This window comes from Durio zibethinus, chromosome 1 (assembly GCF_047325235.1).
Source record: "Durio zibethinus cultivar Kanyao isolate XHJ-2024 chromosome 1, ASM4732523v1, whole genome shotgun sequence".
NCBI lineage: Eukaryota > Viridiplantae > Streptophyta > Magnoliopsida > Malvales > Malvaceae > Durio > Durio zibethinus.
In genome coordinates, this window is record NC_143162.1 from 4,255,034 (window position 1) to 4,279,822 (window position 24,789).

Sequence of the window (24,789 nt, forward strand, 5' to 3'; positions counted from 1 at the left end):
TTAGCCCTTTGATTCTCACTTTTTGTCATTTGCACTTACCCACTGGATTCCTTCATCCCAATATTGATCTTTAAAAGCTTTGTAGATTATACACTCCCTTATGGATTTTCGTTTTTCAATTCTCAACTGTTTTCTTTTGGCCTACAACTGTCACTACGAAATTTTATCGCCGATTCGCTACGAGTAATTGACTGGATCGCATTAAAGAACTCATGAAAAATATACACTGCCCATCCTCTTGCAATAAATCATGCATAAATTTGCATCTACGCGTAGCAAGTTATATCAACCCAAAAGTACAGAAAAAGCGAACCATCATTTCTGAAAATACCAGCAACCCATAAGCAGAGTATTATGAAAAAAACATGGAGCTTGATCAGAGCAGAGATCTCGACATAAAAGTTTCTCGCAACAAAATTTCTGTCGAAATTATAGAAAAATGTTTTGGGTCCTAAACCACTCTGAGTGCTATAAACTTATTCATTCCAAGTAAAGCTCTGTCGCACGCACCCAGCAAACCTGTCATCCTACAAAGTCTTAATAGGGTTCAACAGGAGCACGGAAGCTTGCTCCGGCGTAGATGGCTTCTGCACCAAGCTCCTCCTCAATACGCAAAAGCTGGATACAACGAATAACATCAAGATAATCAGACAAATTGGTAGAATTTTCTCTTCTTTCGAAAGGTTGTTCACAACTAGTGACAACATAATACTCGCATTATCATTCAAGGAAAGAAAACATATGTTTGTTTTAAAGGTGTGGATGCTAACCTGATTGTACTTAGCTAGACGCTCAGACCTGCATGGAGCTCCGGTCTTGATTTGACCCTAATTTTTTAAAACGAAAACATGTTAAGATCAACATATAGTGTTTTTTCGTGATAGAACCAGAATTCGATTACAATATCTAAATTTGCAACAATGAAGATTTTGGATTCATATTTCAGGAGTATTTATTACCGTGGCCAAACCCACTGAAAGATCAGCAATAAAAGTATCCTCAGTCTCACCACTGCAAGAAAATAATTAAAACAATCTGTGAGTAACTGGAATTTTGATTTTACAAGTCAAATCAACAATTTTAGCATTTAAAGGTTGACATTCAAACCTGCGGTGGCTGGCCATCACACCCCATCCAGCTTTCTTGGACATTTTGACAGCTTCAATACTTTCAGTGACAGATCCAATTTGATTGACCTGTTTCCCACTCATAACAAGAAAGAATCTAGATTAATATCCAGGGCATGGCCAAAAAACATAAATGACCTTCTAAAAGAAAGAATCCATGGTACCTTGAGAAGAAGGGCATTACAAGTTTTTTCTTTGATAGCCTTCTCAACCCTCTGCGGATGTTAAAAAGGGATATAAATGTCATGTTCCTTCAGAAGGAATACTTAGGGATACATACACTATTTCTTGGAAAACCCAAAAGGAAATGTCAATTCTAACCTTAGGGTTGGTGACCAAGAGATCATCTCCCACAATCTGAACTTTTTCTCCAATATCATTGGTTAGTTTGGAGTAGTGCTCCCAATCATCTTGGTCAAATGGATCTTCAATTGACACAATGGGATACTCAGATACGAATGACTTGTATAAATCTTTGAGAGAATCCCCTGTGATCTTTTGTGAGCCATCATTGTTCTGGAAGTGCCAAACAATAGAAATAAATGAAAAGCAAACAAGTTATTATAACATAAACATAGCAACCTGAAAAAACAGATTATCATCTAATGATACAGTAATCATAGACAAAATGGTTGAGAATATCTTCTGAGTTGTGACAAAGTTCACCTCTTCTTTGAAGTTCAAGTCATAGGTTTTATCTTTTATATAAAATTCAGATGCAGCAACATCCATTCCAATAACAACCTAGAATAATGAAGGAACATTCAATTAGCCATCTCGTCACATCAAAACAACAGAGAATTCATCGAGGTTACTAAGAAGAGGCACTAACTTTGCCTGTGTAACCAGCTTTAGCAATGGCAGTCTTCAACAATTCAAGTCCTTCCTTGTTCTCCTGAACTTGCACAAAAAATGACATCAATAACTAGTGATTAACAGAAAATTAACACTTAACAGTTATAAATGAATAAACCACGATATTTCATTACTGAGGATTGACCTGGATATTAGGAGCAAAACCACCTTCATCACCAACATTGGTTGCATCTTGACCATACTTCTTCTTAATCACAGCCTTCAAGTGATGATAGACTTCAACACCCATCTTCATGGCCTCCTTAAAGGATGATGCTCCTACAGGGAGAATCATGAACTCCTGCAAACACAGATGTACGAGAACATCAATATAAAGAAATGACCTAAGGCAATAAAAATATCAAGATCCATACCTGCATAGCTAGTTTGTTTCCTGCATGTGAACCACCATTGATGACATTGAAAGCAGGGACAGGAAGAACCAACTTCTTGTTGCCAGCAAGGTTAGCAATGTGCTGCATACAAAAGTGGGTTTATTAGATTCAGATGACATGAACATAAAAAAAAATTCCATACAATAAATCACCCACACAAGATTAAGTGGTTTGAAGACCATAATAGAAATCATTCCCGCATTCACACAGCAATATTCTCATACTTACACGAGTCTACAGAAAGGGAAAAAACAAGAAAAGAAAGTCCAATAAGCCAGAATGTACCTTGTAAAGGGGAATGTTCTTGACTTCAGCTCCAGCTTTGCAAACTGCAAGGGACACAGCAAGAATGGCATTTGCACCAAGCTGAAAGAAAAATAACAAAGAAGAAACACAACACCATTAAATGGAGAATTTAAGAAACCTCAGAACAAAAATCATTTGAAAGACATTAAAGAACCAATTGGCAAGGTTACCTTTTGTTTGCACCAACCCCACTCATTTTGAGTTCCATCTAGTTGTTGAACCATGAAATTGTCAATAGCAGTCTGCTCAGTCGGGTCCTATAGAAATCAATTGAAAAAGCACACTTCATAACAAAATATAGCGTGAATTATTACCGTGAGTTCACCACAATTAACTAATGCCCAATTTATTTAGTTACTAATGCATAATGTTACTTGTATATGAAACAATTATGCTCGAACCTAATGCTACGTTCTTTACATTAGCTCATTCTGTATTATATAGTAATAACTTTTATGTAAACAAAAAGCAAGTAGTAACAAAAATAACAGCCAAACTAAGTCACAAAGCCTAGTTAAAAATTAATGAAATCGAATATTATCAGTTCATAAACATTAAAACACATGAAATCAGGGGCGAAAACAAGTTAGGGACAAACCTTTCCGATCAATGCGGGGCCGATGATTGTGTTAACATTAGCAACAGCCTGCATATTACAAGAACAAATTGTTAATAAAATAAATTAATGCCAATGAAAACAAAAGATAATAGGATAACTGACCTTTGATACACCTTTACCAAGGTAATCGGAACCTCCATCTCTCAATTCAAGAGCCTCGTAGATTCCTAAAATAAAATAAAATCAATGAATAAAATTATTAAAAAATAGAAATTAATTATTTAGATATTTTTAACGGATAAATTAACGTACCAGTGGATGCACCGCTTGGGACAGCGGCCCTAACTTTTTTACCGTTCGATGTTTGCACATCAACCTATCACATTTAGTCAGATTTTCCGTTAAAATCGAATTGAAACTTTCCATAAATTTGAACATTAAAATAACTGAATAACAACCGGAAAAGCGTTTATTCTATGCCATCAGCGGAAATTGATTAGAAAAACTCAGCTACTCGACCGATTCAACTCGTGGAGTAGTAAAATCCAAAAGCAAATAGATCGAGAAAGAATTAATCAGGAAATGAGTGACGGAGATGCAACATGTACAGATGGGTGACATAACAAAACATAGAAAAGGGAAAGAAAGTGAAGAGAGAAGGCGAACCTCGACCGTTGGATTTCCACGGCTGTCGAAGATCTGCCTAGCTTTGACGGAGACGATGGTAACAGCCATGATATTAAAAGATTTTTTTAGATCTAAAGAGAAGAGCTAGTGAGATAATAAGGAAGGAGGCTTTTAAGCTGAGACGCGAGCTTTTAAGTGAATAGTTGTAGTGAGGTGTTTATAAACAGGAAATTAGGTTAATGAGAATTATTGATTTTAACCCCAAAAAAAAAAAAAAAACCGTTCGATTTTGAATTTCATGGGATGTTGTTTTGGTGGATGCGCATGGTCTAAAGTAAAGGCCTACCGAGTTTGGTGGGTTTAGTTGAACCAAAGAAAGTGAAAATTACATGGAGGAATCTTTTTGTTTTTATTCTAATTTTATGCCCACAGTCATTAACTTGAATTCCCCCACCTACCCCTGGGGTTAGGCGCACCTACTGCTATTGCAAAAGAGAATCCATCGGGCATATACTTTTGTGCTAGTTGTTCTCAAATTTCATTCCACATCTTTCTCAGTTCCTCTGTAAATTGTAAAGAATGTACTCATTTGATGCCATTTTGTACTATGATACCATTGTTGATCATTTTGAAGTCAGCCATTAACTGTTTCATTTATCCTTTTGCACCAAAATTATTTTCTAACATGTTGATTAATTCAAGACAGAATTGTCATTAGACCAACCCTTTTGGCCTTTAGACAAAGCTAATGCAGACAACAATGTTGTTACACTATAAGAAGGTATGGGTTAGCGTTTTAGATGGAGCAGCGACTTTCCCAATGTTAATTGATCTTTTGGAGTGACCCGGCCGTCCAATTCCCATGTAATGACTGAACCGAGGAAGCAATTGTAGACAAAGGAAGTTTTTCATCTTTCATGGATCAGATCAGCTTGGGTGGCCCAATATCCGGCTCATCCATCGGCACATAAATGCCACTGCACATTATAACATATGGGCCATGGCTACATGCGGTAGTTAGGTATGAGATTTAGGTTTGATCAAACTTGGATTTTTTTGGCCTGGGCTAGCTTTCAACATTTTGTAGTTGTTTTCATTTATTTGGAAGAGGAGGATTTGTCGTGTAAGGGTAAGGCCCCTCAAGGACTCAACCGAAACTTGACCCTATAAAATAAAGGCTATTTATTTATTGGCAACTTAATAAGTCCATTATCTAAATCGTCTTGACTGGAACACAATGTTCCTGAATGCTCGAATATTTGTTTACATCTGTCACTACAACTCACGGTAGCTTTAATTAGGTTTGCTGATCCAGGTTTTCAGGAGTCTTAACTGACAGATGAAGGCCATGTGACTAATGTATAATAAGTGTGATTTCGCTGTCTTGAAAAGGTTTCTATGCGTCTCTGTCTCCGGCATATGGGATTGTGATACACATCACTTTGGTTTCTCCTACCTCCAAAAAATTACATTATGGTTTTTGCTTTTTGTTTATAGATTGATAATTACTCGATCTCAGCAAGCCACATCTCGGTTCTCAACAATTAATATATTTAGTGATGCTCAAATATCATCGTAAAATCATTTAAAGTTTTGAACCAACTGCAAACCCTTAGTTTTTTTTTATAAAAAAGATCTTGTTCCAATTAATATTAGGGTAAAAATTAAAAGTATAATCGATTGAGTTTGAGTTGATATAATATTAAATTCGAATTCGAATTTGATTTGAAATTCAAAATTTAAAATTCGATTCGAACTTGATCAAATTTTATTTTTTTAATTTGAGTTCAACTTGATATAAAAATCGAACTACTCAAAATTTTTTAATTAAGTTCGATAATATGTAAAAATAAATTTGATTTTTATATTTGACAAAAACTTAATTATTTGTACTCGAATTCGAACTTAAATTTAAAATATTTTACTGATTAAAATAATAAAAATATATTTAAATATAAAAATTTGATTAAAATTTTGAACTACTTAAATCAAATATAAAAATATCAAATTCGACTCGATTAATGAATCAAATTATTTAAATTTAAATATAATTTAATAATAATAAAATCAAATTAAATTTTAAATAAATATAAATAACTTATAAATATTAATATATCATTTATATCCCTAATCAATACACAATATACCGTTCTTTGCGGATAACTTTTATTTACAACCTCGAACAACCACATCGATGATTCCCAATAAAATGAAGTACTGCTAAACTTAAACAAGAAAATGCACTTTTTTTAAAAAAAAATAAAGTTTGCTCTTGTTTTCATCTATATTCTCTAGTTACCAGACACAATTGATCCTACGAAAATTGCAAAAAAAAAAAAAAAGAAATCCATGCGTTGAATAAGAAAAGATCATTGATATAGTTTCCTTTTTCTTTAAAATGAAGTGGCATGATAAATGAAGACTTTGTGGTCCATAAATTATAAATATAATAATGCTCAGAAGGTGATAAACAATTAGTAATAAATTGCAGCTATTTTTGTCAACTCATAAAAATGCGTATCAGAACAGGAGGTGGCAGGGGAATAATCAAATACCATGCCCAAAATGCTGACTTATTTGAAAGAATCGATTGAACTCATGCCCTCCTAACACAAAATAGTCAAATAGAATTAAAAAACAGAGGTCGATTCATCACAACTGGCAATCTAATTAGTTTTTTTTACCAAAAATATAAATATAAAAAAAATTAAAAAAGTTAAAGTTTAAATTATTAAATGTCACATTTAAAAAATATTACACAAATTAATTAAATTAAATTTTAAATATCATTGTACCTACAAAAGAATAAAATATAAAACATTGAAAAATCCCATTGGACCAACCATGGTTTTTTTTTTTTTTTCTTTTTGATGTTCATTACGAGACTTATGATGTTACATTTTAAAACCTAAGAATAAGAACAGTAAAATTGTATTTTGGACTTAATTTTTTGTGCATTTTCTAACTTAACAAACTACAACCTTGTAAATTTTTAAATAAAAAGGGGTCTGATAAATTAATAATGTACAAAGTTGTTCATAATGCATTAAATATAATTTTTTTTTCTTTCCCACATAAAAATGAGAAAAATCAGCTAAGAAATATTTCCATTTTTAGCATTTTACTTGGACAGCAAGCCGAAGACAGAATTTTCAACTAAACCCACCAAACTCGGTAGGCCTTTACTTTAAACCATGCGCATCCACCAAAACAACATCCCATGAAATTCAAAATCGAACGGTTTTTTTTTTTTTTTTGGGGTTAAAATCAATAATTCTCATTAACCTAATTTCCTGTTTATAAACACCTCACTCCAACTGTTCGCTTAAAAGCTCGCGTCTCAGCTCAAAAGACTCCTTCCTTATTATCTCACTAGCTCTTCTCTTTAGATCTAAAAAAATCTTTTAATATCATGGCTGTTACCATCGTCTCCGTCAAAGCTAGGCAGATCTTCGACAGCCGTGGAAATCCAACGGTCGAGGTTCGCCTTCTCTCTTCACTTTCTTTCCCTTTTCTATGTTTTGTTATGTCACCCATCTGTACATGTTGCATCTCCGTCACTCATTTCCTGATTAATTCTTTCTCGATCTATTTGCTTTTGGATTTTACTACTCCACGAGTTGAATCGGTCGAGTAGCTGAGTTTTTCTAATCAATTTCCGCTGATGGCATAGAATAAACGCTTTTCCGGTTGTTATTCAGTTATTTTAATGTTCAAATTTATGGAAAGTTTCAATTCGATTTTAACGGAAAATCTGACTAAATGTGATAGGTTGATGTGCAAACATCGAACGGTAAAAAAGTTAGGGCCGCTGTCCCAAGCGGTGCATCCACTGGTACGTTAATTTATCCGTTAAAAATATCTAAATAATTAATTTCTATTTTTTAATAATTTTATTCATTGATTTTATTTTATTTTAGGAATATACGAGGCTCTTGAATTGAGAGATGGAGGTTCCGATTACCTTGGTAAAGGTGTATCAAAGGTCAGTTATCCTATTATCTTTTGTTTTCATTGGCATTAATTTATTTTATTAACAATTTATTCTTGTAATATGCAGGCTGTTGCTAATGTTAACACAATCATCGGCCCCGCATTGATCGGAAAGGTTTGTCCCTAACTTGTTTTCGCCCCTGATTTCATGTGTTTTAATGTTTATGAACTGATAATATTCGATTTCATTAATTTTTAACTAGGCTTTGTGACTTCGTTTGGCTGTTATTTTTGTTACTACTTGCTTTTTGTTTACATAAAAGTTATTACTATATAATACAGAATGAGCTAATGTAAAGAACGTAGCATTAGGTTCGAGCATAATTGTTTCATATACAAGTAACATTATGCATTAGTAACTAAATAAATTGGGCATTAGTTAATTGTGGTGAACTCACGGTAATAATTCACGCTATATTTTGTTATGAAGTGTGCTTTTTCAATTGATTTCTATAGGACCCGACTGAGCAGACTGCTATTGACAATTTCATGGTTCAACAACTAGATGGAACTCAAAATGATAACTAAAAATTAACGAAATCGAATATTATCAGTTCATAAACATTAAAACACATGAAATCAGGGGCGAAAACAAGTTAGGGACAAACCTTTCCGATCAATGCGGGGCGATGATTGTGTTAACATTAGCAACAGCCTGCATATTACAAGAACAAATTGTTAATAAAATAAATTAATGCCAATGAAAACAAAAGATAATAGGATAACTGACCTTTGATACACCTTTACCAAGGTAATCGGAACCTCCATCTCTCAATTCAAGAGCCTCGTAGATTCCTAAAATAAAATAAAATCAATGAATAAAATTATTAAAAAATAGAAATTAATTATTTAGATATTTTTAACGGATAAATTAACGTACCAGTGGATGCACCGCTTGGGACAGCGGCCCTAACTTTTTTACCGTTCGATGTCTGCACATCAACCTATCACATTTAGTCAGATTTTCCGTTAAAATCGAATTGAAACTTTCCATAAATTTGAACATTAAAATAACTGAATAACAACCGGAAAAGCGTTTATTCTATGCCATCAGCGGAAATTGATTAGAAAAACTCAGCTACTCGACCGATTCAACTCGTGGAGTAGTAAAATCCAAAAGCAAATAGATCGAGAAAGAATTAATCAGGAAATGAGTGACGGAGATGCAACATGTACAGATGGGTGACATAACAAAACATAGAAAAGGGAAAGAAAGTGAAGAGAGAAGGCGAACCTCGACCGTTGGATTTCCACGGCTGTCGAAGATCTGCCTAGCTTTGACGGAGACGATGGTAACAGCCATGATATTAAAAGATTTTTTTAGATCTAAAGAGAAGAGCTAGTGAGATAATAAGGAAGGAGTCTTTTGAGCTGAGACGCGAGCTTTTAAGCGAACAGTTGGAGTGAGGTGTTTATAAACAGGAAATTAGGTTAATGAGAATTATTGATTTTAACCCCAAAAAAAAAAAAAAAACCGTTCGATTTTGAATTTCATGGGATGTTGTTTTGGTGGATGCGCATGGTTTAAAGTAAAGGCCTACCGAGTTTGGTGGGTTTAGTTGAAAATTCTGTCTTCGGCTTGCTGTCCAAGTAAAATGCTAAAAATGGAAATATTTCTTAGCTGATTTTTCTCATTTTTATGTGGGAAAGAAAAAAAAATTATATTTAATGCATTATGAACAACTTTGTACATTATTAATTTATCAGACCCCTTTTTATTTAAAAATTTACAAGGTTGTAGTTTGTTAAGTTAGAAAATGCACAAAAAATTAAGTCCAAAATACAATTTTACTGTTCTTATTCTTAGGTTTTAAAATGTAACATCATAAGTCTCGTAATGAACATCAAAAAGAAAAAAAAAAAAAAACCATGGTTGGTCCAATGGGATTTTTCAATGTTTTATATTTTATTCTTTTGTAGGTACAATGATATTTAAAATTTAATTTAATTAATTTGTGTAATATTTTTTAAATGTGACATTTAATAATTTAAACTTTAACTTTTTTAATTTTTTTTATATTTATATTTTTGGTAAAAAAAACTAATTAGATTGCCAGTTGTGATGAATCGACCTCTGTTTTTTAATTCTATTTGACTATTTTTTGTTAGGAGGGCATGAGTTCAATCGATTCTTTCAAATAAGTCAGCATTTTGGGCATGGTATTTGATTATTCCCCTGCCACCTCCTGTTCTGATACGCATTTTTATGAGTTGACAAAAATAGCTGCAATTTATTACTAATTGTTTATCACCTTCTGGGCATTATTATATTTATAATTTATGGACCACAAAGTCTTCATTTATCTAGAATATATGTATATGCCACTTCATTTTAAAGAAAAAGGAAGCTATATCAATGATCTTTTCTTATTCAACGCATGGATTTTTTTTTTTTTTTTGCTAACCTAATTGATACAAGTTAAATATTTTATATTTAAATTTTAAATTCAATTTTCATAATCAACAAATTTTTTTTATAAATAATCAATAAATTTATTTTAAATTATCCCCAAAACCTGTAATCTAATTTAAAATGAGATAAACTATCTTTAACTAATTGAAAAAAAAAAAAAACATGATTCTTTTTTCTATTTGTAATAGGAAATGATTGAATTCGAAAAAAGAATAAATCAGATAAAGATAAAAGTAGATTAATGTCATCCAATGAAGTTAATTCTTTAACAAGGAGGAAAAAAATCCAGTAGGTCAATTGTTTACTTTTTGGCATGCAGCTCTAAGAATTTTTATAATTTTTGGTCGTTTTATAATGTATCATTTTTATGAATTACGCATGTTCGATGACGATAAGCCTGTCAAGAGAGATACTTTAATTGTCACTTTCTATTATCTTCATTTGTTTCTAATTGATGGGTCTTGCTCACTTCCACATTGGACACTCTTTTTTTTTTTTAATTTCTAATATAGTAAAAGCACAATATATAATATAGCTTATAATTCTAGTGACATTTCCTTTTTTTTATGCTTAATCTTATCCAAAAATAATAATTAATAATAAATTCAATTTTTAATTTAATTTTCATTTTTTAAAAATAATATCTCATAAATTTATTATTTAAATTTAAAAAACTGTGATTTGTTTTTCAGGTCGAAACATCATTTATCAAAAAATATTAATTAATAATGTTGTAAATCCTTCGGCAAAAATAAATAAAGTTGAAAACCAGTGGCTGGAGATATTTGTCCTCTTACAATAAGCTGGGATGTCCTTTTCGCGCATGAAGCTGCAGCCTTTTATTTCTTGTTTCCCTTTTGAACCAAAGAAAGTGAAAATTACATGGAGGAATCTTTTTGTTTTTATTCTAATTTTATGCCCACAGTTATTAACTTGAATTCCCCCACCTACCCCTGGGGTTAGGCGCACCTACTGCTATTGCAAAAGAGAATCCATCAGGCATATACTTTTGTGCTAGTTGTTCTCAAATTTCATTCCACATCTTTCTCAGTTCCTCTGTAAATTGTAAAGAATGTACTCATTTGATGCCATTTTGTACTATGATACCATTGTTGATCATTTTGAAGTCAGCCATTAACTGTTTCATTTATCCTTTTGCACCAAAATTATTTTCTAACATGTTGATTAATTCAAGACAGAATTGTCATTAGACCAACCCTTTTGGCCTTAGACAAAGCTAATGCAGACAACAATGTTGTTACACTATAAGAAGGTATGGGTTAGCGTTTTAGATGGAGCAGCGACTTTCCCAATGTTAATTGATCTTTTGGAGTGACCCGGCCGTCCAATTCCCATGTAATGACTGAACCAAGGAAGCAACTGTAGACAAAGGGAGTTTTTCATCTTTCATGGATCAGATCAGCTTGGATGGCCCAATATCCGGCTCATCCATCGGCACATAAATGCCACTGCACACTAAAACATATGGGCCATGGCTACATGCGGTAGTTAGGTATGAGATTTAGGTTTGATCAAACTTGGATTTTTTTGGCCTGGGCTAGCTTTCAACATTTTGTAGTTGTTTTCATTTTTTTGGAAGAGGAGGATTAGTCGTGTAAGGGTAAGGCCCCTCAAGGACTCAACCAAAACTTTACCCTATAAAATAAAGGCTATTTATTTATTGGCAACTTAATAAGTCCATTATCTAAATCGTCTTGACTGGAACACAATGTTCCTGAATGCTCGAATATTTGTTTACATCTGTCACTACAACTCACGGTAGCTTTAATTAGGTTTGCTGATCCAGGTTTTCAGGAGTCTTAACTGACAGATGAAGGCCATGTGACTAACGTATAATAAGTGTGATTTCGCTGTCTTGAAAAGGTTTCTATGCGTCTCTGTCTCCGGCATATGGGATTGTGATACACATCACTTTGGTTTCTCCTACCTCCAAGAAATTACATTATGGTTTTTGCTTTTTGTTTATAGATTGATAATTACTCGATCTCAGCAAGCCACATCTCGGTTCTTAACAATTAATATATTTAGTGATGCTCGAATATCATCGTAAAATCATTTAAAGTTTTAAACCAACTGCAAACCCTTAGTTTTTTTTTATAAAAATGATCTTGTTCCAATTAATATTAGGGTAAAAATTAAAAGTATAATCGATTGAATTTGAGTAAATATAATATTAAATTTAAAATTGAATTTGATTTGAAATTTAAAATTTAAAATTCGATTCGAACTCAATTAAATTTTATTTTTTTAATTTAAGTTCAACTTGATATAAAAATTGAACAATTTAAAAGTTTTTAATTAAATTCGATTAATATGTAAAAATAAATTCAATTAATAAAAACTTAATTATTTGTACTCGAATTCAAACTCGAGTTTAAAATATTTTATTAATTAAATAATAAAAATATATTTAAATATAAAAATTTAATTAGACTCGTGAACTACTTAAATCAAATATAAAAATATTTAAATTCGATTCGATTCATGAATCAAATTATTCAAATTTAAATTCAACTTAATAATAATAAATCAAATTATATTTTAAATAAATATAAATAATTTATAAATATTAATATACCATTTATATCCCTAATAAAAACGCAATATACCGTTCCTTAATTTGCGGGTAACTTTTATTTACGACCTCGAACAACTACATCGATGATTCCCAATAAAATGAAGTACTGCTAAACTTAAACAAGAAAATGCACTTTTTTCAAAAAAAAAAAAAAAGTTTGCTCTTGTTTTCATCTATATTCTCTAGTTACCAGACACAATTGATCCTACGAAAATTGCAAAAAAAAAAAAAAAAATCAACATTATCATCAAACATTTTGGTGTCCAATTATATGGTTCAACCAAAACCATCCTCCCAACAAAAAACTCCAAAAAGAAATAATTTGGCCAAACATTCACACTCTTCTTCTCACGTGACTTCCTTTGTTCCCTCCGTCCCTTCCCACAAAAACCTCGCACTCTCTTCTCTCTTCAGTCTTGTCTCTGCTTCTTTTTTACTTTTACATTAACAATGGCAGCTTCCTTAACAATCTCAAGATTTGTTTCTCCGGCCGCCCTCTCTTTTTCCAACACCACCACGAGACTTTCCCCTAAATCCCTTTCTTCAAAACTCTCCATTTCTCCCCTTTCCCTCAACCTCCACCGCCGCGGTTCAAAACACATTTTCTTTTCCACCAAAACAACCCAAATCGTCGCCGCTATCTCCGTTGGTGAGAAGCTTCCTGACGCAACCCTTTCCTACTTCGACTCCGATGGAGAACTTCAAACTACCACAGTCTCCTCCCTTACCGCCGGCAAAAAAGCCATCCTCTTCGCCGTCCCGGGCGCTTTCACTCCGACATGTTCCCAAAAACACCTTCCTGGGTTCGTCGAGAAATCAGGGGAACTCAAAGCCAAAGGGGTCGACACCATCGCCTGCGTGTCCGTGAACGACGCGTTTGTGATGCGGGCGTGGAAGGAGAATCTGGGGATTAAAGACGAAGTTTTTTTGTTGTCGGATGGGAATGGGGAGTTCACGAAGAAAATTGGGTGTGAATTGGACTTGAGGGATAAGCCCGTTGGGCTTGGAGTTCGGTCCAGGAGGTACGCTCTTTTGGCTGAAGATGGAGTCGTTAAGGTTCTTAATTTGGAGGAAGGTGGTGCTTTTACTTTCAGTGGGGCTGAAGACATTCTCAAAGTGCTGTGATTTTGTTGAGATTGGACATTGGGTAGTTTTTATTCCTTAAAACTCCTTTGTTGGGTAGTTTTTGCTTTGGTAATGAAAATGACCAGCCTCTGAGAATCTTCTAATGAAATGTTGGCAATAAAAAGATATGAATGAGATTTTCTACGAATCCCTTGTGTTTTATGCGATGGAATGTTTCGTGGGCTTCCTTTTTTTTTTTTCTTTTAATGTTGGGTTGATTAAACTGCGAAGCACAAGTACAAACGATTTCCATTATGTGGTAAAAGGAACGAGTGAATTAACTATGCAACTGAACTTTTTTCACTTCCAGTTCCAGGTTTCAATCGAGTAGAGCAGCAGGTATTTCTAGTTTTCTCTGCTTCCAAGGCCTTGTAATTAGAATGTATGCTTAACCTATGATAATGGGTTGATACTAAGTTTGTTCTTCCTGCGTTGTTGATGCGATGATATTTTATTTCAGTCACTGACGGTGAAAGACTTCCCTTATTGCCAAAATTTGGCCATTTTTTATTGAAATTTTGAAGAAATAAAAGTAGAAAACCTGCTGTTAAAGTGAGTCCTAGTGACCACTCTCTTTTTTTGTTGTTGTCGACTGAGAAGATATGACATAAATAAAAGCCCGGGAAGTAAATGGAGTAACTTAAGTATCTCTTGTTACGCTGAACTTGCTAAATGTGAACAGATGGTGAAATCAATAGTTCAAGTCACAGTTGGAGAGAGGAAAGGAATACAGGGTTGGAAAATAAATAATTGTTTCGGCTCATTAAGAAAAAGTAAAAAAGATTGTTCAAGGAATATTTTTCTTTTCTTCATTGTAGTAGGCTGCTTACTGGTGACTGGTAGTCAGATCCTAGAAATAAGAAGTTGCACCATGACGTAAAGGGCTAGCATTGTTTTCTTTGTTTCATTCTTTTTATTATTATTAGTCTTTTAAATACCATCCTTTTCTATAATCCGACTTTAGATCCAAGAACAAAAATCGTCATACAGAGAAATTGTCGTAATAACTCGATATGATATATTGTTTCTTTGTTACATGTGCTTTGATATTTCTAATAAACATGTTACCATAACACTCTCATATTAGAGGCAGACGAAGCTCATAGGTTGGAAGAGATTAACTATACATATGAAACATCTTCACCTTTCTTTGAATATCAATTATCAGGCTAGAAGCTTATACACAGGAAATATTGCATAGCAGAATATTCTCAATGATTAATAACTAGAACACGGTCATCCTTCTCAACCTTCACTTGTTCAGTGCTCCTCCGATGCAATGACTTTTGCAGGCCGATTAGCCAGCATTCCTTCGGTTATTTAGAAGAAAGAGTAAGCAAAACACCAAAAAGGAAGAAATCAGTTTCACAAGACTGAGAATAGTGGATACCTGTCTAATTAATTGTCAATACATTGCTCTACAGAGAGCCTGGTCTAAACCAGGTATCCATCCTCAATTACGTATTGGCAACAGCCGATTGGTCTTCAGCAGAGCTCCAATTATCCATTCCTTTAGCCTTCATTTCTGAGCAGATAATCTGGGCCTCTTGCAAGCTTCCCTGCTCTCTAAGGCCAGTCACAAGTTCCTTACAAGTAGTGAAACGTGGAAGGAAATGATTCTCAAACATTTCTCGATACCAAACGTATGCTCCGATGAAATCCTTCTGTTCACAATATCCCCTAATCAGAAGGTTATAGGTATCAGCTTTAGGAACCAATCCCTTGGCCTTCATATCACCAACAAGATTCTTTATTTCTGACAAGTTTCCCCTTCTGAAGTGCCCCAGAATCAAGCTATTGTAGGTCATTTTGTCAGGACAAATTCCTCGGTCTACCATCTCATGATATAAAGAAAATGCATTCTGAACATCTCCATGCTCTGCATACAAGTGAATCAGTACATTATATACAAGTAGATCAGGAGTTAAATGCATCTGTGCCATTTCATGAAACAATCTCTCTGCAAGCTCTATTCCTTCCTTACAGCATCCACTAATGAGAGGATGATAGGTATTTAAAGTAGGCTTGATGCCCAAACTCTTCAAGTTTTCATACAATTCCAGACATTTCTGGGCATTTCCCGCATTAGAATACCCTGAGATTAAGGTGTTGTAGGTGACGACATCAGGATTACACCCACTACTTGTAATTTGGGGAAGCAAATCTTCAGCTTCAGTTACTCTTCCCCTTTTGCATAGCCCATTAATGAGCGTGTTGTATGTTACAATTGTTGGTCTTGTTTCACCCTTCACCATTTCATCAAAGTAACTGAAAGCATCGTTCAACTTTCCTGCTGCACAACTACCAGCAATGAGGGTGTTATATATTAGTACATTAGGCAACACCCCTCTACTTAACATATCCCTGAAGGTTATTTCAGCTTCGAGAAGCATACCATCCTTGCATAAACAATTTATGAGGGAACCATAACTTAGAACATTTGGCTTAATCCCACCCTTTTCCATTTCTTCTATAATAGCAAAACATCTATCCAATAGGTACATTTTGCCATAACCATTAATTAGGATGTTATATGTCTCGACATTGGGCAAAACACCCTTCTCTCTCATCTTTTTTACCCATTCTTCAGCATTCTCCATCTCTTTCATTTCAAAAAATTTGCCAATCAAAGTATTGAATGTAACACAATCAGGCCTCAATCCCAACTTTTCCATATGCTCAACTGTTGAAATGGCTCTATTCATATCACCAATTCGACAATATCCATTCACAATGGTATTATATACTACCTCATTCGGAACAAACCCTTTTCCGATTTCTTTCTGCAAAACCTCTTCTGCTTTGTCAAAATTCCCTTCCTTGCACAAATGATTTAACCAATTGCTTAATGTATATCTATTGATCCCAACTCCTTTCCCACTCATTTCTTCATACAAAGCCAATGCACTTTCAACATTCCCACTCTTCAAAAACCCATCAAAAAGTATGCTACAAGTATACCCATCAGGAGCAAATCCTTGTGCTTCCATTTCCTTCAAAACCCTTTTTGCCTCCTCCATCCTACGGGCACGACAAAGCCCACTAACCAATGTATTGAAAGTAACAAGGTTAGACTCCACATTCTCCCTTACCATCGTCTCTTTTAAATCAAAGGCCTTTTCCAACTCCCCAACCTTACAATAGCCATCAATAAGAGTATTATATGTAACCAAACTCGGTACCAACTTTCTCTCAAGAATCTCATTAAAAGCTTTCTCTGCATCCCTAATTCTCTTCTCTTTACAAAACCCACCAATCAAAACATTATAGATAAACAAACTTGGACTCACCCCTTTTTTCCTCATAGAATCCACAAACTCATAAGCTCTTTTCAAGTCCCCTAATTTTACAGCAGCTTGAACAGCTTTTCCATACATAAATTTATTAGGTCTAAAACCAGACTCTATTATTTCCTCAAACAAATTAAGGGTTTTATCAAACTTATTCAAAGACACCAAGGAGTCAAGCAACAAGTTAAGAGAAGTTATAGAAGGTTGCATACCTTCTTTCCTTATAGCTTTATATAACTCCAGGGCTTCACTGTGCATTTTGGACTCTGCTAACAAAGAAAAGAGAATATTTGAAAAAAAGAGTTTTAAGGAAGGTGAGGTAACAGAGAAGAGAGTGAAGAGATCAGACGGTGAAGAGAATGGTGATTTTGAAAGAAGTAGAGATTTTGCGAGATTTTGAGCAGCTTCCGTTTGGCCCTGTTGGAGATAAGCTGAAAGCTGTTGAACATGTTTGTGGCATTCATGGCTATGAATAAAGCTGTCATTTTTCCTATTGGTGTTGGCTGTCGGGGTTTCTCTGGCTTGGTTTTTCTCAGGTGAAGACAGTGTAGAGAGAGAGGATGGAGTTTTGAGTTTCCTATGGGAACTGAAGGAGAGTTGGGGGAGAAGAGTGACACGCTTTGCCATGTTAGAATTTTGGCACTGATACTGGTTCTGATTTTGACTCTATAAAAACCCTTTTTTAGGGTTTAATTAAATACTTTAGCCAACAGGTTAGAGCAAGTTAGGCGACGTAGCCCAAGTCTGTTACCACGTAACCCAGGAGAAACCTGCAAAGGGATTCTTTTACTTCGTAAAAAAAAGCCCATTATCTAACTATGTTGACCCAGCCTTTGGACTATTTAAATTGGAATATGTGCAAGTTCAGTGGATGAAATTTAAAAACTCCATTAATCATGGATAAGATAATTTTAGGATAAACTAGAGGAAAAATTTAGGTGAAGTTTGTGAAATTTTTTAATATAAGTGATTGAATTAAAATTTTATTAAAATTTTTAAAATGATAAATTAATAAAATTTAATAAAAAAATTAATAATATATAAAAAATTTTATTAAAAATTTTATTTATAATTAAAATTAAATCAATACTGATTCACATTAAAAATGGTCAAAAATTTTATTAAAAAATGATTGTCTAAAAATATATCAAAATTTTTTAAAATTTTACTTACTTGATCTATTCTACATAATAAAATCTTTTAATTTATTAATTTAATTTTTATTTAATTATTTTTAACCAAAAAAAATTATAAACTTCACTTAAAAAATTTCATTTAAATCTTATTCAATTTTATAATGCTTTTATAAGCTGTATGCCCAGGTCTCACCGGTGAAAGGTGAACAGAAGCCACAGGTTCTGTCACAGTGTCGACAGAATTTGACATCGTTTCTGTACTTGTTAATAATCAAGATCCTAATGTCTTTCCAAGGGCATCCATGGATAGAAAAGCCTGTGATTAGTTGCATGATGTAACCACAGAAAAGCTGGCATCTACCACCCAGATTAATGCCAGTGTTGTTGAGATTGTAAATTCGATCAGTCACTTCACTTTGTTTCAAGCCCTTCTCCAATTTATCGTCGTCATTAATGATACATGATAAGTGTCGGTCGTTGGCAACTTGGTTTGTGTCGTCCCTTATGGAAAGGCACTTAAAACTTAAAAAAGACACCAAAATTTCGTCTGGCTTTGATATCAACTACCCCTATCCTGAAACCACACCTGATCTTTACAAATAGGTTCACGGCGGCAGTACTTTTTTTCTAGCAGGAAAAATTCAAAAAGGGTATGTCCGGAGAGGAAATGGAAATTTCCTTCAGCAGCATTTCGCCATTGAATGATTTGAGCTTTGAAGAGTGCATCAAAATATGATGCTTTGTATCGTGAGGTAACTTAGAAGTGGAAGGATCACAACTGCAAATTCTTTGTCGAGTGACCTGCTTATGTTTCTTGTGTAAGCAGTCCCCTCCATTTTTTTTATACCTCCCTTGCGAATAATTGTGAATTATTGAAGTCGTCTCTGTTGCATTTGTTATCTATCAAATAACCAAATGTTCACAATTAATATGGGGTCATATACAGAAGCAGTTTCTCTGGATTATGCTTACACAAAGTGAGAGACAGAGTCAAGGATGAATGGAGAATCAACTGTGAAAATTACTCTTTTCCCATTATTTTATTCCTTCTCAAACAAATCCCAACCACATCAGAATGAGAAAGAGGAGGAAAAGAAAGAGTACAAAAATGAAAAAAAAAAAATACAATTGCAAACAATTCACTCCAACATCTCCCCCGTATCAAATTGGGGTCTAAACCGAGAAACTGCCTTCATTTGCTCCTTAGCTTCTCTGTATGATGCATTACCATTGCAACATTTGTTCTGTATTTTCCTTAATTTCATTGATATTCACAAAGAGAACTAACTTGTTTCGAGTTATCCACTCGAATTCTTATACTCAACCTTAAAGAATAACGGTCATTTCCTGTCTTTTTACACATAACTAAAATTGCAAGAAAATTTTTCCATAATCGCCACATATTCAGTTGCTGAAGTATAGAACATCCTGCTGAGAGCGTTAGTAGCCAATAAGAATTACACCGACTACCTTAGGAGCTGCACTAAGAGTTGGGGACAATGGTGCCAACGTATCCAAATCCCATGATGAAGAAGGCAATTGCTTGGGCATAAAGATATATGAAGTAGTGGTTTTTCCCAAACACAGCATCGTAGCAGCCACAGAAGAAGAGGTAAGCTCCGATGAAAAGCTCTAAGAAATGGAGTCTGCCAATAAGAGCTTAGAATTAGATACTAACAAATAGTATAAAAGTGTGTAACTTTTATTTTTGGTTTCAGTATTAGGCTAATTTGAATTACAAGTTAAGGTTGTAATAGCAGATTCAATTTGACCGCCTGTACCTTTCTCCAAACCTGAAACGAGGTTTTCGGGGTGCTTTTGTGGCTGCTTTAGCCTTGAGTGCATCTCCTAGTTTCTCAGTGACAATCCATTCATTTACTCTACCAGCCTCTAACAGGCCAATGAACGTAGCCTTGGTCCGATGCAATGACATGACATTTTCAAAGAGGATCCAGAAAACCAATAAATGAAGTGACCTGAAAGACAAATATGCAAAAGAAAACGTTAATTAGGTGAATAAGGCTTATGTTTTTTACCAAGAAAAATTTGGGAGGAAAAGCAGCTAAATCAACCATTCATCTGTTAGCTCCGTATAAATTTATAAGAAAAGCAGAATAGTCTATTGTTTGCAAAATTTCAAGTTTATAAACCGATGTCTTCTTTTAATACTAAACCAATCTTTACTTGAACTACTTCACAGAAGCAGGGCAACCTGATTTATTAACAGGTGATTACACATGATATTGTTGCTATGTTATCAGGAAAAATTTAAAACCAAGCAGTTAATGCCCAGTATAGTCAAACTTGATTTTTCCAATGATGAATTCAAAATTCTATATCAAGTTACCAGAGAATAATAAAATCTATCAAGGTAAAAAGATTGAGACAAGGGGAAGAGAATGCAAAAGAACCACACCTTGGAGTTCCAACTGCATTGAGAATGGTAATGATAGAAGGAATATAAACTGCTCCCCACTTTGGAACCTCAACTTCAGGTACAAGAACAGTTGCAGGTAACACAACGCAGTAAAAGATGAATGTAACAATGTGGGCAACAAGCTTTCTGACCACGAAGAAGCTGTAGATTACATGCACCTTCTTCCAGGAGGAAACTTTCTGCGGTAAATTTTACGAAGGGGAAAAATTAAAGACCGAGCCAATAAATATCTGATGTTTTAACTCCTTATTTTATCAATCAGTTTAAGTAGCTAACCTTGTTTGTAATGATCTCCATCACCATTTTCCTGAAAAGGTTAGCAGGACCACAAGACCATCGGTGCTGTTGATAACGATAAGCCTTCAAGGTACTAGGCAATTCATTTTTCACCTACAGTCAAGCAGTAAAATTCTAAACATTTTTTCATATTGGTTAACAGTATTGGACCAAAGAAAGCTGATATCTGTCTGACTTCCAATGAGTTCAGCAGATTCATCCAGAAAACTGGATTTGATAGAACTCAGGACAGTACCTTTAGGCTTCCGAGGTAAAGGAATCTCCAGCCTTTCAGACTAGCTCGGACTGCCAAATCCATATCCTCCACTGTGGTTCTATCTTTCCATCCTCCTGCCTCATTCAAAGCAGCAATTCTCCACACACCAGCCGTTCCTATACAAGTTTAACCACTAGAGACTTAGGGTTAAAATTTAACAATTGGTAAAAAAAAAGTTTAATTCATTTCATCTATAATAAATTCCATTTAACGGTTCTTTCTTGTTTTTTGTTTCTTTTTTCATTACCGTTGAAGCCAAAGAAGGCACAAGTTGAAGACCCCACTTCTTGTTCGACAGTGAAATGGTAATCCAGTGACATTTCTTGCATTCTTGTCATCAAACACTCATCAGCATTCACTGTAGATAAAACGAAAAAAAAAAAAGAAAAACATCCCGGAAACCATTGCCACGTTAGCATCTTAGCTGTCATTAATGAGAATCTCTTATCAACAAATATCATGATGATGAAATCAAGAGGGAAAGAAAAATCAAATGTCGGACAGTACACATGGATAATGACAAGCTTGCACATGCAGCTAATGGGAATATGAGAAGAAGTTTTTCTGTACAAGACAAGATAACCCTATCGATATTCTTTTAGCCCAAACATGCCCCTCCTGAGGGCACTTTTCAACATTTATTGGAAAGGACACTGGGGTAGATCTACCCAAACTCTGGTATACCTCCTAACCAAGTAAATACTAGGGACTCTTGCAGCTTTTTTTCAGCTAGAAAGTGATTCCAGATTAATTAGCTAACTTTTTTGGGTCCGTTTTATTGATTCATTCAGCCTCCTTTTGCTGATATAAAACTCGTCAGATTAACCCACCAGACTGCCCCATGTTCGCATTTCACAATCACCAATTATCCAGATTGTCCTTAGCAATTCTGGCAACTTTGCTACCACCAAAAATCAATAATAAAAAAAAAAGCCCAATCCCATGAAATTGTTTGCTTAATAGCTTTCAGAATTATAGTAATGACTTGGATTCTACAGCAGGATCCAAGTCCCGGAAGTTAAAATAATCACCAAAATGACAAATTCCAGGTGCATTTTCATTGTGTCTGAACAGTGTTAGACAAGCTAAAATGGAAAAAAAAAATCTAGAAATAGTTTTCTCTACTTTTAAACTTTTTTATATACTGCTCATTTTCCCACCGATATAAAGTATGCACGTGTCCAAATCTGTGTTCAGCCAGCAAAGGTTGGACCGTCGAAAGATCCACGAGGGTAGGGACCTACCTACCGATACCCTAAGAGACCCACCGACAGTGCTCCAAAATATAATCGTTTTAACAACGTCTATTTCACATTTCACACCCACATCAAAGCATTCGGATGATTTCGTATTTCATATTTATCATATTACATAATTTATAATATGATAATTTTTATGTATTTTTATATATTTTATATATTTTATATTCAACATACATCACATGAATATACAAATTAAAAATCTAAAATGAAGGTTATAAGAAAACAAACCAAAACAAACGAGTGTTATTTTAGTTAAAAAGCTAATTAAGGGAGATGGATTTGTTAACACTACTAGTAGTTGGATTACTATTTAACAGGTGATTAAGCGAAATTACCGAATTTCCAACGAGCTTGAACCAAAGCTAATTCAGGGTTGTGAACAAGGAAAGGAATGGTACGCCAAAGGAAATCAGGTTCAGGCTGGAAATCAGCGTCGAAAATGACTACGTAATCACAATGTTTGACGTAGCTGCGTTTCATGCCTTCTTTGAGAGCGCCTGCCTTGTAGCCATTTCTATTGTCTCTTATTTCATACTTGATGTTGATGCCTTTGCTTGCCCATCTTTGGCACTCTAACTCCACCAAATCCTTCATTTTTTAAAAATGTTTTATCCATGCAACAAAACAAGACAACCCAAATCATTATAATTCTTACTAAACTAGTTAGTAAAAGTCAAATGGTCTTTTAATTTTGGTTTTTTCGGGAGGTTTTACCTTAATTGTTGGGTCAGTTGAATCATCAAGGATTTGAATAATGATCCGATCAGAAGGCCAAGAGAGGCCGCATGCAGCTCCAATGGACAGTTGATAAACCTGCATTATTAATAAAAAATTTTTTTAAAAATTACATCAAAGATTGAACTTTTAAAAATTGGAAAATGTTGTAATCTTGTGTTAACGAAAAAGGAAAGAAAAGGACCTCTCTTTCATTGTACATTGGGATTTGAACCAGAACCACGGGATAAGCTGAGTTTCCCAGCTCAACATCATCTTTTAATGGTTCCCATTTGTACCTTCTCTCTGGTTTTCGACCAAAGAGTTTTACCAACAGAATGACTATGCCCATATAAACCCTCTCAATGAAAAGCATCAAGGACATGATCAAACAAATGATAACCGAAAGTCTCAACAATGGTACAATCAATGGCGCTTTGATCTGTCCCCAAATCAATGCCATTTGCATGGAGAAATCATCTCTCGTCCCCTGGAATGTGTCAGGAAGAACAGTTGTTGAAGAAAGCCGATCCATTTCGAAACAAAAACAGAGCAAAAACGGAGGAGGACCAAACGGGAAGCTAAGAACAAGAGTGAATGATGATTGTACACAGGTTTTGAAAACAGCCCACTAGATCTGCGTACATATAAAGGACATTAATTGAGGAAAGAGATGGAATATTTCCCTTCTTTTCTTTCTTTCTTTCTTTCTTTGGGAATTTGCTTCTGGTTTACGCGAAACAATGGAGGAAAAGCTAGCTGGAAAACAATGTCAGTCACTGGCTCAAAACCCCCACCATTTTGCAGCAACCAACAATCTAAAAACCTTCTCTAAGATCCTTAATCTTAACCAGCTGCTAAGAAATGTACATTACACAGACAAAGAAAAACTTAAAATCCTTTGGAAAACAATAATTTTCTTATTTCTTCAACTATACCCTTTTTTCTGCCTCTGTTATTTGGAAGAAAAACAGAAGCAGAAAGCAGAGCACTTGTTGAATAAACAAGTTCAAAAATGAGAGAAAAAATAAATAAGAGCTTGAGAAAATAAGAGAGAACAATGTCTTATATAAGCTCTGTCATCTCTGGTTGTTGTGTTTTTAATATTTTTCTCTCTCTTATTTCCATTTTTATATTTATTTTGCTCTTTTTAATTTACAACAACTACAAGTGTGCGGCTGGTATAGAAAAGTGGTGGAATTTCATTTAATTTCCCGACGTTAGTCCATCGGTGAATGATGTCTTCACCGGCGACTTGGGTTATGCATCCCTATCTGTTTTGGCCTTTTCGGTACCTAATCTATAGTGATTATTAAGCTTGAAAAAGCTTCATCTACTTTCAAAGTTTTCAACCTTTCATTTGTTGGAAAGAGTTAAAATGAAAATTTTAATTGAAGT

General features: G+C 34.3%; 6 protein-coding genes across 10 annotated transcripts; 2 read left to right on the plus strand and 4 right to left on the minus strand.

The window, feature by feature from the left end:
- Positions 1-297: 297 nt before the first annotated feature.
- Positions 298-4,015, minus strand: LOC149520289 (enolase-like). The gene is made up of 16 exons (XM_089759750.1): positions 3,909-4,015; positions 3,555-3,618; positions 3,405-3,469; positions 3,282-3,329; positions 2,854-2,940; positions 2,663-2,743; positions 2,357-2,458; positions 2,128-2,283; positions 1,960-2,022; positions 1,794-1,871; positions 1,449-1,643; positions 1,292-1,342; positions 1,108-1,196; positions 960-1,011; positions 771-827; positions 298-618 (listed from the first exon to the last, which is right to left on the minus strand). The coding sequence occupies exons 1-16, from the start codon at positions 3,975-3,977 to the stop codon at positions 538-540; spliced, it is 1,338 nt and encodes a 445-aa protein (XP_089615876.1). The 5' UTR covers positions 3,978-4,015; the 3' UTR covers positions 298-537.
- Positions 4,016-5,998: 1,983 nt separating this feature from the next.
- On the minus strand, positions 5,999-9,872 carry LOC149520290 (enolase-like). Of its 3 annotated transcripts, XM_089759796.1 has the most exons (5): positions 9,097-9,872; positions 8,743-8,806; positions 8,593-8,657; positions 8,471-8,517; positions 5,999-6,475 (listed from the first exon to the last, which is right to left on the minus strand). In XM_089759796.1, exons 1-4 carry the CDS (start codon positions 9,163-9,165, stop codon positions 8,479-8,481), a joined length of 237 nt encoding a protein of 78 aa, XP_089615922.1. In that variant the 5' UTR covers positions 9,166-9,872; the 3' UTR covers positions 5,999-6,475; positions 8,471-8,478. The 3 variants fall into 3 exon arrangements, with proteins under 3 accessions (XP_089615922.1, XP_089615925.1, XP_089615916.1); XM_089759799.1 differs by lacking the exon at positions 5,999-6,475 and having other exon boundaries at positions 8,371-8,517; positions 8,743-8,794; positions 9,097-9,249; XM_089759790.1 differs by lacking the exon at positions 5,999-6,475 and having other exon boundaries at positions 8,371-8,517; positions 9,097-9,243.
- LOC149520291 (enolase-like) lies at positions 6,508-11,406 on the plus strand. Of its 3 annotated transcripts, none has more exons than XM_089759783.1 (5): positions 6,508-7,350; positions 7,641-7,704; positions 7,790-7,854; positions 7,930-7,977; positions 10,968-11,406. In XM_089759783.1, exons 1-5 carry the CDS (start codon positions 7,282-7,284, stop codon positions 10,995-10,997), a joined length of 276 nt encoding a protein of 91 aa, XP_089615909.1. In that variant the 5' UTR covers positions 6,508-7,281; the 3' UTR covers positions 10,998-11,406. The 3 variants fall into 3 exon arrangements, with proteins under 3 accessions (XP_089615909.1, XP_089615903.1, XP_089615898.1); XM_089759777.1 differs by lacking the exon at positions 10,968-11,406 and adding an exon at positions 9,972-10,219; XM_089759772.1 differs by lacking the exon at positions 10,968-11,406 and adding an exon at positions 8,319-8,390 and having other exon boundaries at positions 6,517-7,350.
- Positions 11,407-13,074: 1,668 nt separating this feature from the next.
- LOC111310993 (peroxiredoxin-2E, chloroplastic-like) lies at positions 13,075-14,147 on the plus strand. The gene has a single exon (XM_022910373.2). The coding sequence runs from the start codon at positions 13,325-13,327 to the stop codon at positions 13,997-13,999; it is 675 nt and encodes a 224-aa protein (XP_022766108.2). The 5' UTR covers positions 13,075-13,324; the 3' UTR covers positions 14,000-14,147.
- Positions 14,148-14,984: 837 nt separating this feature from the next.
- Positions 14,985-17,966, minus strand: LOC111311763 (uncharacterized). The gene is made up of 2 exons (XM_022911445.2): positions 15,390-17,966; positions 14,985-15,309 (listed from the first exon to the last, which is right to left on the minus strand). Exon 1 carries the CDS (start codon positions 17,914-17,916, stop codon positions 15,457-15,459), a length of 2,460 nt encoding a protein of 819 aa, XP_022767180.2. The 5' UTR covers positions 17,917-17,966; the 3' UTR covers positions 14,985-15,309; positions 15,390-15,456.
- Positions 17,967-19,438: 1,472 nt separating this feature from the next.
- On the minus strand, positions 19,439-24,432 carry LOC111311764 (glucomannan 4-beta-mannosyltransferase 9-like). The gene is made up of 9 exons (XM_022911447.2): positions 23,597-24,432; positions 23,392-23,490; positions 23,013-23,265; positions 21,663-21,773; positions 21,395-21,531; positions 21,139-21,252; positions 20,842-21,041; positions 20,207-20,401; positions 19,439-20,071 (listed from the first exon to the last, which is right to left on the minus strand). Exons 1-9 carry the CDS (start codon positions 23,924-23,926, stop codon positions 19,909-19,911), a joined length of 1,602 nt encoding a protein of 533 aa, XP_022767182.1. The 5' UTR covers positions 23,927-24,432; the 3' UTR covers positions 19,439-19,908.
- Between the last annotated feature and the right edge of the window lie 357 nt (positions 24,433-24,789).

What these genes read in the sequence shown, in the direction of transcription:
- LOC149520289 (XM_089759750.1), bottom strand. Translation starts at nt 3,977, where the DNA reads ATGGCTGTTACCATCGTCTCCGTCAAAGCTAGGCAGATCTTCGACAGC. An exon ending in GTGGAAATCCAACGGTCGAG is followed by an intron (nt 3,619 to 3,908) that starts GTTCGCCTTCTC and finishes TAAATGTGATAG; the next exon opens with GTTGATGTGCAAACATCGAA. An exon ending in AAGCTGGTTACACAGGCAAA is followed by an intron (nt 1,872 to 1,959) that starts GTTAGTGCCTCT and finishes TCATTATTCTAG; the next exon opens with GTTGTTATTGGAATGGATGT.
- LOC149520291 (XM_089759772.1), top strand. Translation starts at nt 7,282, where the DNA reads ATGGCTGTTACCATCGTCTCCGTCAAAGCTAGGCAGATCTTCGACAGC. An exon ending in TTGGTAAAGGTGTATCAAAG is followed by an intron (nt 7,855 to 7,929) that starts GTCAGTTATCCT and finishes TGTAATATGCAG; the next exon opens with GCTGTTGCTAATGTTAACAC. An exon ending in GCCCCGCATTGATCGGAAAG is followed by an intron (nt 7,978 to 8,318) that starts GTTTGTCCCTAA and finishes TGATTTCTATAG; the next exon opens with GACCCGACTGAGCAGACTGC.
- LOC149520290 (XM_089759796.1), bottom strand. Translation starts at nt 9,165, where the DNA reads ATGGCTGTTACCATCGTCTCCGTCAAAGCTAGGCAGATCTTCGACAGC. An exon ending in GTGGAAATCCAACGGTCGAG is followed by an intron (nt 8,807 to 9,096) that starts GTTCGCCTTCTC and finishes TAAATGTGATAG; the next exon opens with GTTGATGTGCAGACATCGAA. An exon ending in CCCAAGCGGTGCATCCACTG is followed by an intron (nt 8,658 to 8,742) that starts GTACGTTAATTT and finishes ATTTTATTTTAG; the next exon opens with GAATCTACGAGGCTCTTGAA.
- LOC111310993 (XM_022910373.2), top strand. Translation starts at nt 13,325, where the DNA reads ATGGCAGCTTCCTTAACAATCTCAAGATTTGTTTCTCCGGCCGCCCTC.
- LOC111311763 (XM_022911445.2), bottom strand. Translation starts at nt 17,916, where the DNA reads ATGGCAAAGCGTGTCACTCTTCTCCCCCAACTCTCCTTCAGTTCCCAT.
- LOC111311764 (XM_022911447.2), bottom strand. Translation starts at nt 23,926, where the DNA reads ATGGATCGGCTTTCTTCAACAACTGTTCTTCCTGACACATTCCAGGGG. An exon ending in TGCCTTCTTTGGCTTCAACG is followed by an intron (nt 21,532 to 21,662) that starts GTAATGAAAAAA and finishes AAACTTGTATAG; the next exon opens with GAACGGCTGGTGTGTGGAGA. An exon ending in TTTACCTCGGAAGCCTAAAG is followed by an intron (nt 21,253 to 21,394) that starts GTACTGTCCTGA and finishes GCTTGACTGTAG; the next exon opens with GTGAAAAATGAATTGCCTAG.